The sequence below is a fragment of the Triticum urartu genome, chromosome 2A, assembly GCF_056163025.1.
Source record: "Triticum urartu cultivar PI428250 chromosome 2A, HENAU_Tu73, whole genome shotgun sequence".
NCBI lineage: Eukaryota > Viridiplantae > Streptophyta > Magnoliopsida > Poales > Poaceae > Triticum > Triticum urartu.
In genome coordinates, this window is record NC_141874.1 from 646,403,466 (window position 1) to 646,421,669 (window position 18,204).

Sequence of the window (18,204 nt, forward strand, 5' to 3'; positions counted from 1 at the left end):
GAAGCAGAGGACGGGGAGGTCGGAGGAGCTCCAGCGAGGTAGCAGCCGATGGTGGGGAAGGCAGCACGGCGGCGACGCGCGGTGGAAGGCTCGAGTCCCTGGCGCAATAGAGAGGCAGGAAAACGACGGGGGCTGCAGCGCCATGGGACGGAGGTGGAGGAGGACCGCATGGTGACGGGGCGCCAGCCGGCAGCGGCACCTGTGGCCGGCGGACTTGGAGCTCCAGGCGAGGCGGAGAACTGGTGGCGGCGCTCCTGGTGAAGCTCGCGGTAGGAGACGCTCGGGCGTCAGGCCATGGTGATGGGGAGGCGAAGGAGAAGCAGGGGCGCGCCGGGGGAGGCTCGGTCGTCGCCGGCGGCGCTGGAGGGGATTGGGCGCGGGGGCTCCTCCCCTAGCTCGAGGTGGAAGAGAGGAGAGGGATACGAGGGGAGGAAGAGCGAGGGGGTCGGGACGCGGGCTCCTAGCGCTGGCTGCGGGGGCGCTGTGGGGATCGATAGGAGGCGGCGGCAGAGGAAAAGGGTCGAGGGAGACAGGAGAGATGCGCTAGGTTTAGAGCGGGGGTAGGTGGGATTGCGGGGATGGGAGAAGGTTGGGCCGGCCGCAGGAGTTGGGCCTAGGGACCAGGCCGGCTGGATTCAACGAAAGAAAAGAAAAAAAGATCTCCCTCTTCCCTCCTTTCCATTACAGAGAATAAAAACAAGAAAGAAAGAAAAGAGAGAAAAGAAGATGGTAGGAGAAATAATTAGGCACGGGGTTAATATTCTCAAACTCAGAAAAATGAGTTTAATCCAAGAAATAGGAGTGGGCATGGATGCAAGATTTAGATTCAAACACATTTGAATTAAATTCAAATGGGTGAATAGGAAGTGGAGGTTTGGAAGGTCCAAAAATGTTCCCTTTTTTTAGAGGAGCCTCGATAAAAGAGACACAGAATTGTGGACAAGATTTGAAGGTCAAACTCGAAGTGGAATAGGCATGAGGATTATTTTTACACGTGTGTTATGGTTAACTCCAAAAGAATGGAATATTTAAAATAGCTCCCTAATATCGGGAGGATATGTTATAAAGAGAATCACCATGTGAATTCCCTCGGTTTAAATGGACCGAAGATCCATGCAATTTATTTAGTTGAGTTGCAAAAGATTTATGAGATGATGGCATGATGACATGATGCAATGCAAAAATAAAAGGGCAGGCACAAATGAAACACATGGAGAAACCCGGAACATATGGAAGTCTTCTCGAGCATCGGTCTCGGGGCGTCACACTAATCTTGTCTTGAATTGGGAAAAGTGCCACTTTATGGTTAATGAAGGTATTGTCTTGGGTCATAAAGTTTCTGAAAGAGGTATTGAAGTTGATAAAGCCAAGATTGATGCTATTGAAAAAATGCCATATCCCAAGGATATCAAAGGTACAAGTTTCCTTGGTCATGTCAGTTTTTATAGGAGGTTCATTAAGGACTTCTCGAAAATCTCTCGGCCTCTGACTAATTTATTACAAAAGGATATATCGTTCGTCTTTGATGATGATTGTGTAGAAGCATTTGAAATACTTAAGAAAGCATTGATCTCTGCACCTATTGTTCAGCCACCTGATTGGAATTTACCCTTTGAAATTATGTGTGATGCTAGTGATTATGCTGTAGGTATTGTTCTAGGACAAAGAGTTGATAAGAAACTAAATTTCAATATGCTAGTAAAACTCTAGACAATGCTCAAAGAAATTATGCTACCACTGAAAAAGAATTCCTAGCAGTTGTATTTGCTTGTGATAAGTTTAGACCTTATATTGTTGATTCTAAAGTAACTATTCACACTGATCATGCTGCTATTAAATATCTCATGGAAAAGAAAGATGCTAAACCTAGACTTATTAGATGGGTTCTCTTGCTACAAGAATTTGATTTGCATATTGTTGATAGAAAAGGAGTTGAGAACCCCGTTGCAGACAACTTGTCTAGGTTAGAAAATGTGCTTGATGACCCACTACCTATTGATGATAGCTTTCCTGATGAGCAATTAAATGTCATAAATGCTTCTCATACTGCTCCATGGTATGCTGATTATGCTAATTACATTGTTGCTAAGTTTATACCACCTAGTTTCACATACCAGCAAAAGAAAAAGTTCTTCTATGATTTGAGGCATTACTTTTGGGATGACCCACATCTTTATAAGGAAGGAGTGGATGGTGTTATTAGACGTTGTGTACCTGAGCATGAACAGGAACAGATCCTACGCAAGTGTCACTCCGAAGCCTATGGAGGACACCATGCTGGAGATAGAACTGCACATAAGGTACTGCAATCTGGTTTTTATTGGCCTACTCTCTTCAAGGATGCTCGTAAGTTTGTCTTATCTTGTGATGAATGTCAAAGAATTTGGTAATATTAGTAGACGTCAAGAAATGCCTATGAACTATTCACTTGTTATTGAACCATTTGATGTTTGGGGCTTTGACTATATGGGACCTTTTCCTTCCTCTAATGGTTATACACATATTTTAGTTGCTATTGATTACGTTACTAAGTGGGTAGAAGCTATTCCAACTAGTAGTCTTGATCGTAACACTTCTATTAAAATGCTTAAAGAAGTTATTTTTCCAAGATTTGGAGTCCCTAGACATTTAATGACTGATGGTGGTTCACATTTTATTCATGGTGCTTTCCGTAAAATGCTTGCTAAATATGATGTTAATCATAGAATCGCATCTCCTTATCACCCTCGGTCTAGTGGTCAAGTAGAATTGAGTAATAAAGAACTCAAATTAATTTTGCAAAAGACTGTTAATATGTCTAGAAAGAATTGGTCCAAGAAACTTGATGATGCATTATGGGCCTATAGAACTGCATATAAAAATCCTATGGGTATGTCTCCGTATAAAATGGTCTATGGAAAAGCATGTCACTTACCTCTCGAATTAGAACACAAGGCTTATTGGGCTATTAAAGAACTTAATTATGATTTTAAACTTGCCGGTGAGAAGAGGTTATTTGATATTAGCTCACTTGATGAATGGAGAACCCAAGCCTACGAAAATTCCAAGTTGTTTAAAGAAAAAGTTAAAAGATGGCATGACAAAAGGATACAAAAGCGTGAGTTTAATGTAGGTGATTATGTATTTCTATACAACTCTCGTTTAAGATTTTTTTGCAGGAAAACTTCTCTCTAAATGGGAAGGTCCCTACGTTATCGAAGAGGTCTACCGTTTCGGTGCCATAAAAATCAACAACTTCGAAGGCACAAATCCGAAGGTGGTGAACGGTCAAAGAATCAAACATTATATCTCAGGTAATCCCATAAATGTTGAAACCAATGTTATTGAAACCGTAACCCCGGAGGAATACATAAGGCACACTTTTCAGAACATTTCAGACTTCGAAAAGGAATAGGTATGTGGTACGGTAAGTAAACCGACTCCAAAACAGTTTTTAAGGCAATATTTCTCCGTTTTGGAATATTTAGAAAAATAGAAAAATAAGAAGCGGTCCGGGAAGGACACGAGGGCTCCACGAGGGTGGAGGGCGCGCCCTACCCTACTGGGCGCGCCCCCTACCTTGTGGGCACCTCGTGTGCTCTCCGGACTCCGTTTTCGTACACGACACCTAATTTGGTCGGTAAAAATTCATTATATAATCTCCCGGGGGTTTTGACTCCCATATCACGCAAAAATCTCCTGTCTTTGTTTCGAGCTGTTTTCTGTCAGGGTTGTCAAGGCCATGCACTATGTCATCTCCCTCCTCCTCCAACCATGAGGGCAACGATGCTTGGCTAATGAAGATAGAGCTGAAGAGAGAAGAACCCATGGAGATCAACAAGGATGAAGGGATCAAGAAGGCCATGGAGGACCAAGTTCCGGCAACAGAAAACACCCTTCAACTGGATCACAATCTTCTTACCCCAACAGAAATCGAAGCTTTCAAGATGATTGAGTTAGCTCGTATACAAAATAAGTATCTCACACGTGAAAATATTTTGTTGAAGGAGCATATCATCGCACTCAAGGGCATTATCCGCAAGTTAGAAGACCTCCTACGCTCAATGTGCGACTATACATCATCGACATCCCCACCTTCTTCACCAACAAAGGAGACATAATCACATGGGTATGGGAACTCCACTTGGCAACTGCCAAGCTTGGGGGAGTGCCCCGGTATCGTATCACCATCACTTTTATCTTTACCGTTTTTCTTAGTTTGATCCTTTTGGTAATATCTTGATCTAGTAGAATAAAAGTTCTTAGTGTGTTCTAGTTGTGAGTTTTGCTTTATTATCCTTCTATGTAATCGATTCCATGATCTATATAATAAATATTAGTGTTGAGTCAAGGGCTTGATTATTTTGCCATGATCCTAAGTGAATAAAAGAAAAGAGAAAGAAATAAAAGAAACAAAGAGACCATGTGAGTCTTATGGAGAGTAATGAGCTCACATAGAAAGAGTATGATGAATAAAAGTTGTTGAGAGTTGACAAACACAGTTTTGGTCATCGTTGCAATTAATAGGAAATAATAAAGAAAGAGAGGTCTTCACATATAAATATACTATCTTGGACATCTTTTATGATTGTGAGCACTCATTAAAATATGACATGCTAAAAAGTTGACACTGGACAAGGAAGACAACGTAATGGGTTATGTTTTCTTACATCTGAGATAAATTATATTCTCTTGGATCTTCCAACATGAGGAGCTTGCCTTTCCCCCTCATGCTAGCCAAATTCATTACACCAAGTAGAGATACTACTTGTGCTTCCAAATACCCTTAAACCAGTCTTGCCATAAGAGTCCACCATATCTACCTATAGATTGAGTAAGATCCATCAAGTAAGTTGTCATCGGTGCAAGCAATAAAAATTGCTCTATGAATATGTATGATTGATTGGTGTGGAGGAAATAAGCTTTATACGAGCATGTGATATGGAAGTAATAAAAGCGACAGACTGCATAATAAAGGTCCATATCACAAGTGGCAATATAAAGTGACGTTCTTTCGCATTAAGATTTTGTGCATCCAACCATAAAAGAGCATGACAACCTCTGCTTCCCTCTGCGAAGGGCCTATCTTTTACTTTTATCTCCTACATTGCATAAGAGTCATGGTGATTTTCACCCTTCCTTTTTACACTTTATCCTTTGGCAAGCACAATATGTTGGAAAGATCCTGGTATATATGGCTAACTGGATGTGAGTTTTCATGAACTATTACTGTTGACATTACCCTTGAGGTTAAACGTTGGGAGGCAAAACTATAAGCCCCTATCTTTCTCTATGTCCGATTAAAACTCCATACCCATAAGTATCGCATGAGTGTCAGCAATTGTGAAAGACTATATGATAGTTGAGTATGTGGACTTGCTGAAAAGCTTTTATACATTGACTCTTTCCTATGTTATGATAAATTGCAATTGCTTCAATGACTGAGATTGTAGTTTGTTAGTTTTCAATGAAGTTTACGATTCATACTTGATATTGTGATTGAATTATTACTCTAGGATTAGAGATTATATGACAAAGAATTATATGAGTTGTTGTTCTAAGAATGATCATGATGCCCTCATGTCCGTATTTTATTTTCATCGACACCTCTATCTCTAAACATGTGGACATATTTTTTGATTTCGGCTTTTCGCTTGAGGACAAGCGAGGCTAAGCTTGGGGGAGTTGATACGTCCATTTTGCATCATGCTTTTAAATCAATATTTATTGCATTATGGGCTGTTATCACACATTACGTCACAATACTTATGCCTATTCTCTCTTATTTTACAAGGTTTACATAAAGAGGGAGAATGACGGCAGCTGGGATTCTGGGTTGGAAAAGGAGCAAATATTAGAGACCTATTCTGCACAGCTCCAAAAGTTCTGAAACTTCACGGAAGATGTTTTCCAAATATATAAAAAATACTGAGAGCAAGAACTTCACCAGGGGGGCCACACCCTGCCCATGAGGGTGGGGGCGCGCCCTACCCTCCTGGGCGCGCCCCCCTACCTCGTGGCCCCCCTGGTGGCCCTCTGGTGGACATCTTCTGCTATATGGAGTCTTTCGATGGGAAAAATCGTAAGCCATCTTCTCAGACGAAACTCCAACACCACAAGGCGGAACCTTGGCGGAACCAATCTAAGGCTCTGGTGGAGCTGTTCTGCCGGGGAAACTTCCCTCCCGGAGGGGGAAATCATCGCCATCGTCATCACCAACGCTCCTCTCATCGGGAGAGGGCAATGTCCATCAACATCTTCATCAACACCATCTCATCTCAAAACCCTAGTTCATCTCTTGTATCCAATTCTTGTCTCCAAGTCCGGGATTGGTGCTAGTAGGTTGCTAGTAGTGTTAATTACTCCTTGTAGTTGATGCTAGTTGGTTTAATTGGTGGAAGATCATATGTTCAGATCATATATGCATATTAATACCCCTCTAATTATGAACATGTTTATGCTTTGTGAGTAGTTACTTTTGTTCCTGAGGACATGGGAGAAGTCTTGCTATTAGTAGTCATGTGAATTTGGTATTCGTTCGATATTTTGATGAGATGTATGTTGCCTCTCCTCTAGTGGTGTTATGTGAATGTCGACTACATGACACTTCACCATTATTTGGGCCTAGAGGAAGGCATTGGGAAGTAATAAGTAGATGATGGGTTGCTAGAGTGACAGAAGCTTAAACCCTAGTTTATGCGTTGCTTCGTAAGGGGCTGATTTGGATCCATATGTTTCATGCTATGGTTAGGTTTACCTTAATACTTTTGTTGTGGTTGCGAATGCTTGCAATAGAGGTTAATCATAAGTGGGATGCTTGTCCAAGTAAGGGCAGCACCCAAGCACCGGTCCACCCACATACCAAATTATCAAAGTACCCAACGCGAATCATATGAACGTGATGAAACCTAGCTTGACGATATTCCCATGTGTCCTCAGGAGCGCTTTACATCATATAAGAGTTTGTCCAGGCTTGTCCTTTGCTACAAAAGGATTGGGCCACCTTGCTGCACTTTCTTTACTTTTGTTACTTGGTCGTTACAAATTATCCTATCACAAAACTATCTGTTACCACTTATTTCAGTACTTGCAGAGAATACCTTGCTGGAAACCGCTTATCATTTCCTTCTGCTCCTTGTTGGGTTCGACACTCTTACTTATGGAAAGGACTACGATACATCCCCTATACTTGTGGGTCATCAGTAGCCATGAAGAAATTGAAGGAAAACTTCAAGAAGGAACGGGCAGACAGGGACATAGAAAAAGCCACACTACAAAAGAGGGCTGAGGATGCAGAAGCAACCCTTAATCCGGTGGTAGAAGAGCTGACTGGTTTGAAGCGGCAAATAAATGCCATGACCCCTGCTGTGTTTGGTAAGTACCCTTAGTATAAGCTGTTAACATGTATTATCCTATGAACTGCCGGTTTATCGGTGTGCTTAATGATGCAGGATCTCGCATTACCCATCTAGGCTCTGATATGCAGAAGAAATTGAAGGCTGCCTATACTCTTATAGAGAAATTATATACCGGCGCGCAACGGATCATTTGTACTACCTCTCATAACAAACTGCCCCCAACTTTGATCAAGGAAACATTAGAGAAGCTGTCAATGCTGCCTGCCTGGTTTGAGGAGTTAAAAAATCAGCTGCAAGGGCAGGTGCTCTAACTGCGCTAATCCAGGCTAAAGCATGGATACCAGATCTTGACCCGACTGATATAGGATGCGGCTATCCGAGCATAAAGGAGGACGGGTCAAATTTTGACAATGATGATCTCCGAGCTTTGACGAAGGAAATGCGCCCATTAGCGAGCAAATTGGCTGAAGAGATGGATCTTTCTCATTACCAGTCGATTTATGATGCCAACAACAAACGGGTTAATGCGCCAACTCATGATGTGGAAAATCTTATCCCGCCTATCCGTAAGCATACCTACGCCCCTGATGTTGATCCCTCCACACTTATAAGCGACGAAGCTGTATTCAAGGCCCTAACTGGAATCGACCGGGCAACCATTGACTTCCAGCCGCTGGGTGGAGAGAAGGAGGATGAACCGGCACAGGATGATCCACAACCGTCAAGTCAGCCCGGCGAAGAATCATGATCCGGAGGCCGGTTTAGCCTTCTGCATACTGCAACACTTGTTGAAAACAATTATCCTTTTGGGCAACAGAACGCCTTGTAATAGGCTAGTTTAAACACCTGGTCTGCTATGCCATCGTGCATATTCGTTTTGCATGACACTGTTAATCCTCCATGATTATGCTATGTCTGCTTATGATTTTTAGCAGTTTTATTCAACCTGTTTCTGCATAAAACAAGTGTAAAGTGTCCTGGCGGTTTACCGTCGTACGGGTCATAAGGCCCAACATATAACCCGGGTTTATAACCAAAGCTGTTGGGGATATGACTACTGGAGTTAAACCGGATAAGAGTGGCCAGGTTAACTCCATGAATATAGAAGCCCATGAAGACATGAGGATGGTGGTGTTTTACGAAGGCCCATGGCCCAAAGGCGAGTTAAGCCTGCAGATGTAAACCGACTCTTTCATGTAACTTGTATTGTAAGTTAGAGGAATAGAGACCGAGCCGGACACGTTTATGATCCGGCCTCGGGACTTTGTAAGCCGGCGGGTGTCAACCTATGTATATAAAGGGACGACCCAACCGCAGTTTAGGGACAACAGACAACAACTCGAGAGCCAGGCAAAGCGGATTCGCTCCCTGGTCATCGAAACCCTAGCAATACCAATCACAACTAGACATAGGCTTTTACCTTCATCGAAGGGGCCGAACTAGTATAAAATCCCTCGTGTCCCTTGTCCGGTTTAACCCCTTTAAGCTAACCCATAGTGATGGCTCCACGACTAAGTCCTTTCACAAGGACATCTGCCATGACAAACCCACGACAGTTGGCACCCACCGTGGGGCTATCGCACGATGGTTTCGAGTTCTTGAAGGGCAGCTTTGAAGGACTCAAGGGATACTCTGTGAGCCGGATGACGAAGAGTCGTCGCGGCAAGCTCTACATCGACGACGCGGGGTGGGGTCCCGAGGCCGGTTCGATCGAATACGGGTACCGGGTCCCCTTTGGAGGAATTCACGTCTTCATCGGAAAAATTGGCGAACCAGGCCCTAAGCCGGACACCTGCACCGACATTATCGAGACGGCTCAGCATGCAAGCCCTGCCCTGGTTCAACCCGCAGCAAGGCATGTTTTTGTAGGTGTCATCCATGGGACGGAGTATGAGGATGGGCCAGCATCTGATGGAGAAACCCTTATCCATTCCGATGACGAGTCTTCAACCGGAGAAACCGAATCACTGTATCAGTTGCAGGATGGCCGGATTAGCAGAGGGTCCGATGGCAACAGTATTCCGAACCTCCTCGATCTTCCAAACCGGGTCACGGTCTTCATGGCCGAAACACAGCCAGCACAACACTCTTCCACCGCTGCGGCGATGCTCTTCGGTTCAGCAAAAGCAACTCCAGCGGGAGCAGGGGGCTCTGCGCCGCCTCCGGCTCAAATATTGTCTGATTTGTTCGACGCTTTGGCAACGTTGATGGCAGCAGAAGTGGACGCCACAGCTCGAGATCAGCACAATGCGGAGATTGCAAAGGTGAAGGATCAGATAACTCAGGCTAAAGCGGACCTGGCAGCAGAGAACACCAGGATGGCTACAGGACGGGCCGAGTTGGAAGCTCAAGCCTACCGGCTTAGGATGGATCAGAATGCCTCAGATTAGGTCATGAGAAGGAGATACCGATCGCACCTCCCACTGGGTTATGAGCCAAGAAACCTCTTCAACACGCCAAGAGCTGGAGCCAGTCACCAGCCAGTAGTAAACTGGACGGAAGCGCCGGGGACAGGAGCGCTGGTTCAGCAACGCGCAATGGACCCGCCTCATTAGAACAACGTTGTGCCGCAGTATGTTCCGACACCTCCGGGGCACTACTCCAACCCGTTGGATAACATTGTGGCCGCCGCTTCACGATTGGCAGCCCTCCTAACTAACGACGAGTCACCTGTGGCGATCGAGACATGACGGGCCAGAGAGCTCCTTCAGACAGCTTTAAACCAGCAGCAGGCTTATTCACATAGTCGCGAGAGGATTCATTCCACCCCCCGTCCGACCCGGAGCTACAGCAGGCATGTTGAGGATGAACCGACCGTATCAAGCAGTGCACTTCACCGTAACTCGCCGTGAGGACACAACCCGGCAGGTGGTGGTGTTAATGCGCAGGATGTGGTGGATCATGGTCGTGCACGTCGAGAAGCCGAGTTAGCAGCTCTGCACACCACTCTTCAGCATACTCTGGTTCGCCCTACCACCTCAGTAGAACCCGGGGTGGTCTTCAGTTCTTTAGGGGTACTGTGTCTTACCCCCGCTTTGCGTAATGTGCGGCTGCCCAAGGATTTCAAGGGACCTCATAAGGTGCCCAATTACACTGCCGATTTGCAACCAGAGTCATGGGTGGAAAGTTACGAGATGGCAATGGAAATGCTGGACGTGGATGAAGCGGTGTGTGCTAAATACTTCACCATGATGTTGGAGGGGATAGCTCGAACCTGGTTGAAGAGCTCACCAGCTAACTCTATCGGATCATGGGCTGAGCTAAAGCACTAGTTTATCCAGAATTTGAAGGATACTTGTAAGCAGCCTATGTCGATTGGGGACCTGGCCGCTTGTGTTTAAGAGGATGGGGAGTCTACAACCCATTGGGTGAAGCGGGTCTCAGCTATTCTGCATTCGTCGGATCGCATCAATGCGGATACATCAGTGTTAATGTTGGAGGGCAATTGTCGGTTTCTACCGTTAAAACAGAAGTTAGGAAGGCTCAAACGTCACTTCAATGATATGTCAACGCTTATGGCCGCTTTGGTTAAATATGCCGATTCAGATAATACCAAAGACCCTGACTCAGAGGAGGACAAACCGGGGAAAGGGAAAAAGAACGGCAACACCAAGGGATAGTAGCATAACTCAGCAGGTCATGGGAACAATGGTAAGTGCAAGGCAGACAATAGTTTGGACTTTGTGGCTAACACCAATGCTCAGGATAACATTCAACATCGTAAGGGCAAAAAACCCTAGAGGGGCGGAGGTTCAGGCCCCAATCTGGAGCGCCTGTTAAATCAACCTTGTCCAAAGCATGGATCGAAGGAAAATCCAGCTTTGCATCTTTGGAAGGATTGTTATATCATGCGAGAGTTTAAGAACTCCAATATGTTTCAATACGACAATGGCCCGCCCGGCGGTTTAGGAGGTGGTTTTGATGGGTCGGGTTATGGAGGCAGTAGCTCCGGTTCAGTGTTTCAAGGCAATCAAACCGGACATAGCAATCAAGGGAACCAGGGTAACCAGGGAGGTTATAACCATCAGGGGAATCAGCAGCAACAACAATTGGGTTATCAGAGCAATCCGAAGCAGTTGAATAGTGGGCAGTATCATGTCTTCACCACTAGCTTGTGTAAACATGATCAGAAGCTTCACAGGAGGGTCGTGAACTCTGTTGAACTGGCAGTGCCTCAGTATTTGCCCTGGTCTGAGCAACCCATTTTATGGAGTAGAGAGAATCACCCGCCCCGGGTTGATAATCCGGGTCATCTGGCCTTAGTGGTGGCACCCCAGGCTGGGGGGTATAAGTTCACCAAGGTGCTCATGGATGGGGGAAGCAGTGTCAATATTCTCTACTATGATACCTTCCGCCATATGGGGTTGACAGATAAGAATCTTAAACCGTCGAACACCGTCTTTCATGGTGTGGTGCCCGGTAAGTCTGCATATCCAGTGGGCAAGATAGCTCTAGAAGTGGCCTTTGGAGATGATCATGATTCAAGGTCAGAAACATTGACTTTTGAGGTGATGAAAATCAAGAGTCCGTATCACGCTCTGTTTGGGCGACCGGCTTATGCCAAGTTCATGGCGAGGCCGTGTTATGTTTATCTGCAGCTTAAGATGCTAGGTCACAAGGGGACCATCACAATACATGGAAGCAGGAAGATTGCCTTGGAGTGTGAGGAAGGTGATGCGGCTTACGCTGAGTCGGTTTGTGCCACGGAAGAGCTGAAGTTTTATAAGGACAAGGTTGATCCGGCAGACATGCCTTATTTGAAAAAGCCAACCACGAAGAACGATCTGGTGTTGAAGTTTAAATTGGCCACAGACACTAAGATGGTTGATTTTGTTCCTGGCGATTCATCCAAGCAGTTCAACATCAGTGCTAACTTGGACCCCAAATAGGAAAGCGCGCTCATCGAGTTCATCCATGAGAACCGGGACATCTTTGCATGGAAGCCTTCTAACATGCCAGGTGTACCGAGGGAGCTCGCTGAGCACACACTTAATATAGATCCTAAGTTTAAACTGGCCAGACAGTTTCTCCGCCGCTTCAACGAAGAAAGGCGCAAGGCTATCGGTGAGGAGGTAGCTCGGCTGTTGGCCGTAGGGTTTATCGTGGAGGTCTTTCACCCAGAGTGGTTGGCTAATCCGGTGCTGGTTCTTAAGAAAAACGGCACTTGGCGTATGTGTGTGGACTACACAGATTTGAACAAGGCTTGCCCAGCAGATCCCTTTGCCCTACCTCATATTGATCAGATTATTGATGCTACGGCGGGTTGTGACCGTTTGTGTTTTCTGTATGCTTATTGTGGTTATCATCAGATCAAAATGGCAGTTAAGGACCAGGAGAAGACATCTTTTATAACTCCCTTTGGAGCCTTCTGCTATGTCTCCATGCCCTTTGGGATCAAGAGTGCCCAGGCGACTTATCAACGATGTGTTCAGAATTGTTTTCATAAGCAGATTGGCCGCAATGTTCACGCATATGTGGATGATATTGTGGTAAAGTCCAAGAAGGAGGAAACATTGATAGATGACTTGAGAGAAACCTTTGATAACCTCTGGGTTTATAAGATGATGCTTACTCTGGACAAATGTGTCTTTGGTGTTCCGGCAGGCAAGCTCTTGGGTTTTCTGGTGTCTAACAGGGGCATTGAGGCTAATCCGGAGAAGATCACAGCTATCACTTCTTTGGCTAAACCGGCATGTATCAATGACGTTCAGCGTCTGGCGGGTCAGATTGCGGCTTTGATCTGGTTTATCAATCGTCTAGGAGAAAAGGCTATCCCTTTATATCAAATGTTGAAGAAAACGGATGACTTTGTCTGGAGTGATGCGCCTGATAAAGCATTTGAGGAATTGGAGAGGCAGTTAGCTGAACCACCTGTTCTTGCGGCTGCTAATGCCCGGGCTGTTAGTGTGGCTATTGTGGTGGAGCGCAAGGAGGCTGGAAAGGAGTATCCGGTTCAATGGCCGGTTTATTATATCAGTGAGGTACTTATCGAATCAAAGCAGAGGTATCCGCACTGGCAGAAGCTAGTATATGGGGTGTTCATGGCAAGCTGGAAGCTCAAGCATTATTTTCAGGGTCATCCTATCACAGTGGTCAGTTCAGCCCCTCTGGGAGATATCATTCAAAATAGAGAAGCAACTGGCCGAATTGCAAAGTGGGCCATTGAGCTTGGACCTCACGGGCTCAAGTATACACCTCGCACAGCGATCAAATCTCAAGCACTCGTGGATTTCATCAATGATTGGATAGAGTTGCAAGCACCAGAGGAAAAGCCAGATAACACTTATTGGACTATTCACTTTGATGGGTCCAGGCAATTGGAGGGCTCGGGGGATGGAGTCATATTAACTTCCCCACGAGGTAACAAGTTTTGTTATGTTCTTCGCTTAATGTTCCCTTGTACTAACAATGCAGATGAGTATGAGGCCTTACTCCACGGTCTTCGGATGGCTAAGGAGATGAACTTAAGCCGAGTTAAGTGCTTCGGTGACTCGGACCTGGTGGCTCAACAAGTATCTGGTACTTGGGATTCTAAGGACCCACTCATGGCTGCATATCAACGAGAGGTGGACATAGTGGCTGGTCATTTCAAGGGTTATCAAGTTGACCATATAGACCGGCGAAAGAATGAAGCGGCGGACACTTTAAGTTGCCTAGGCTCTCAGCATAAACCGGTGCCACCTAATGTCTTCCTCGATGTACTGCATAATCTGTCGGTCAAGATACCCACAGAGGAGGAGTTGGCTATTCCTGACCCGAAGGCCCAATTGGTGGCAGCTTTGCATGTTATACCGGATTGGATAGTCCCGTACTTGGCTTACATGAACCGGGGCGAGTTACCGGAGGATGAAACCTTGGCCCGACAGATAATCCGGCATTCCAAGTCAATGACCATAATCAATGGGGAGTTACATCGTTACAGCGTCACAGGAGCAATTCAGCGTTGTGTATCTCCTCAAGAGGGTTGTGAGATTTTGCGAGAAATCCATGAAGGAGATTGTAGTCACCACGCCGGTTCAAAATCCTTGGTGGCTAAGGCTTTTCATCACGGTTTCTATTGGTTGACAGTTCATGCTGATGCTGAGGATTTGGTCAAAAGGTGTGACGATTGTCAAAAATTTGCACGCCGCACTCATGTTCTGGCTCCGGAGTTGAGGATGATTCCAATAACTTGGCCGTTTGCAACTTGGGGGCTCGATATGGTTGGACCCTTTAAAAGATCCAAGGACAAAAAGACCCACCTGTTAGTGGCAGTTGACAAATTTACCAAGTGGGTGGAAGCAGAACCAGTCAGTAAGTGTGATGCAACCACGTCGGTTCAATTCATCAAAAAGGTGATATTTCGGTTTGGTTTCCCACACAGCATTATAACTGATAATGGTACTAATCTGTCAAAGGGTGAGATGGAGGAATTTTGCCAACGTGAGCACATCCAGCTTGATGTAGCATCAGTGGCTCACTCCCAGTCTAATGGACAAGCAGAGAGGGCAAATCAAGAAATTTTGAGAGGTATTAAACCCCGGCTTATGGTTCCTTTAAAGCGGACACCGGGTTGTTGGGGGGGAGAGTTACCTTCTGTGTTATGGAGCATCAACACCACACCTAACAGATCTACGGGTTACATGCCTTTCTTCATGGTTTATGGAGCAGAGGCGGTTCTTCCTAGTGACATCCGTCACGACTCGCCCCGTGTGGCGGCTTATGTTGAAGCTGATAATGAGAAGGCACATCAGGACTCACTGGACCTGTTAGATGAGGAGCGTGATCTCGCAGCAGCACGTTCGGCGATTTATCAACAAGATCTCCGACGTTATCACAGCCGCCGGGTTAAGACCAGAACTTTTCAAGAGGGCGATCGGGTGCTCCAGCTCATCCAGGATCAGACTGATATGCACAAGTTATCCCCACCTTGGGAAGGACCTTTTGTGGTCAGCAAAAATCTGCACAATGGGTCATACTACCTCATTGATGTTCGAGAGCACAAGGACTCACGTAACTCGGAGGAGGAGACCAAGCGGCCGTGGAATATAGCTCTTCTTCGGCCTTACTATACTTGAGCCACATGCTCTTCTTATGTACATACTTATGACAATGTATATATTATATAATAAACCGGAGCCTCGAATAAAGCGGGGTCTCTTTTCTTTTACATCATGTGTGAGCCTACAGGAGCTTCTACTGACAAAGCGGCGTTTTATTAACCTGGCCTATACGGCCACACAGATATAAAGAAAATCACTAGGGGGCTTGGTCGTATCCGAACCATAGGTACACCTCTTGATCGATTTAAAACTAAAAAGGGATATCACTAGGGGGCTTGGTTGTCTTCACACCATAGCTACACCTCTTGATAGGCTTCAAGCCAAAAGGATATTATGGGGTACCAAAGAGAGTCTATAGCATCAAGCACAACTCAAACATAGGTAACCAGTGAGCACAGCTCAAATATTACCTGGGGGCTCCTTGCTTCTCAACGAACAAACGAGCTTGCACCCTTGTAATAGGCTATCAAGCCAGGCTTGGAAGCCAGGTGTATTCATCTAAAACCCCGAGTAATCCTGCCTCTTTAAGTAAGCCACTCCGTCTAGGTAAACCTGGTATGACCCATCAAACGTTTGACAAGTCAATCCCATGGACCCTGAACTTATCAAAGTTAAAATGGTGATTGGTTAAAGCTTGAGGTCCATCTTAAAAGGCTTTGCAAAATGGTTTAACTCAGTGGCCTGGCAGCCCATGAAAAGCCTCGATTTAGGGCCTGACAGCCCATGAAAAGCCTTGCATATTTCTTTTGTCTTTGCTGTTTTTTATGATAAGGGATTTATGAATATTTTCTGATAAACCAGTGTTTATTACAAACCGACATGACTTTCAACGCTTAGTTGTCAGTACATGGTCAGTTTTAAAAACTGGTAGTACATTGCTCCGGTCTGGTTTTGACTAGATGTCACCGGTCTTATACATAAGCGGCTATTATAGCGCATAGCAGTTTTTATGTGAACCGGCAAGAGGGCAAGGAGTCATCAACACTCCGAATTGGTATTTTTTTCACCATTACTATACAAGCAGTTGGTCAGCCAACGAGGTATGTCACAGATATCATCTATTTTATCTGGTTAATACAAATCTTGGTTATTCGTCCAAGTTATGTATATATTTTGGGCATCATGACCCGTCCAGTGGTAAACCACTAGGACGCTTTCAAGTTCTTATATGCAGGAACACAAATCATAATGGACTATGCATAAATAGATCCCAAAAGTGGAACAAGTTTTCAAGGTATCAAGCAACCCAAACATGCTCGGTGGCATGGCAAATAAAGGTGTTTCTGCTATCCTATTACAAGGCGTTTCAAAACGGCCCAAATTGCATAATTGTTTTCAAGAAGTGGCAGACTGTAGCTGATAAACCGGCCGCCGGTTTAGGATTCTTCATTGGGATGGCTTGACGATTGAGGGTCATCTTGCGCAGTTACATCCTCTTCATCCCTCCCCAGACGCTGGAAATCAACCATCGACCAATCGATTCCGGTTAAAGCTTGAAACACAGCCTCTTCATGGATAAGGCTGGAGGGGTTAATGTCAGGAGCGTAAGTATGCTTACGGATTGGAGGCACAAGATCTTCAACATCATGGATCACCGTGGGCTGTCTCTTTCCGTCAGCATCATAAACCGGTTGGAAATGAGATAAATCTGTGTCCTCCGCCAGTTTGCTTGCTATTGGCCGCATCTCCTTTGTCAGCCTTCGCAGATCGTCATTGTTGAAGTCTGAGCCATCTTCTTTCACGCCAGGATACCCTTTTGTGATATTTGCCGGTTCAAGATCCGGAATCCATGCCTTGGCCCGGATTAGCGCGGTCAGCGCTCCTGATCTTGTGGCTGATCTCTTCAGTTCATTGATCCGGGCAGGTAGCATGGCCAGCTTCTCAATTGTTTCCTTTATCAACGATGGCGCCAGCTTGTTATAGGCTGCAGTGCAAATGGCACGTTGGGATCTAGAGAACAGCTTCTCTATTAAGGTGTAGGCTGCTTTAAGTTTCATCGCATGCCAGAGCCCAGATGAGCAATGCAGGTCCCTGTCATAGTTCAGCATCAGTAAACCGGCCATTGATAAGATCTTATAACTTAGACAAATTGCACAAGGAGGTACTTACCAAACACAGCGGAAGTCATGGCGTCAATCTACCGCTTTAAGCCTGTCAGTTCATCAACCACTGGCTTCAGGGCTGCTTTGGCGTCCTCGGCCTTCTTTGTTAAACCGGCCTTCTCCGTTTCCCAGTCTGCACGCTCTTTATCAAAAGTTGCTTTCAGCTTCTCCATAGCTGCTAAGGCGTTGGTCAGCTCTTCTTTGGCTTTGGCAGCCTTTGTTTGCTGAGATTTGACATTCTCTTGAAGATCAGCGGTTTGAGCATCCCTCTTATTCAGCTCAGCCTACAAAGGTGACACTACTAGGAAAACGCCTACTAATGGCGCACCAGTTTTGCGTACTAATGGCGCACTACTGGTGCGCCATTAGTATCACGCCACTAGTAGTGGTGCGCCATTAGTATCTGGTACTAATGGCGCACCAGTAGTGCGCCATTAGTATGCCTAGAGGTGCGCCATTACTACCATTACTATCTGACTTAGTAATGGTGCACCACATAGAAGTGCGCCATTAGTAATAATTTTTTTTCAATTTTTTTTCAATTTTTTTATGTCGGGTCACTATGGCTTAATCTCGAGTCAATATGCTTAATCTTAGGTCAAATCGCACTCTGTGTTCAAACTTCCCGAAAGGTCACCCATCCTCACACTACTCCAGCCCAAGCACGCTTAACTTCATAGTTCTATCCAACCCCAGCACCACCTCACTTCACAGGCACTTGTT

The 18,204-nt window shown here is 45.5% G+C and overlaps 1 protein-coding gene across 1 annotated transcript in view; it reads left to right on the top strand.

Annotated features, from left to right (window-relative positions):
• LOC147986385 (uncharacterized) overlaps window positions 1-7,648 on the top strand; it is a 67,140-nt gene extending 59,492 nt beyond the window's left edge. The window contains exons 4-5 of the mRNA XM_087541988.1: window positions 7,186-7,353; window positions 7,431-7,648. Coding sequence (XP_087398114.1) covers window positions 7,186-7,353; window positions 7,431-7,648 — 386 coding nt within the window. The remainder of the gene's footprint in view (window positions 1-7,185; window positions 7,354-7,430) is intronic.
• The last annotated feature ends 10,556 nt before the right edge of the window (window positions 7,649-18,204 follow it).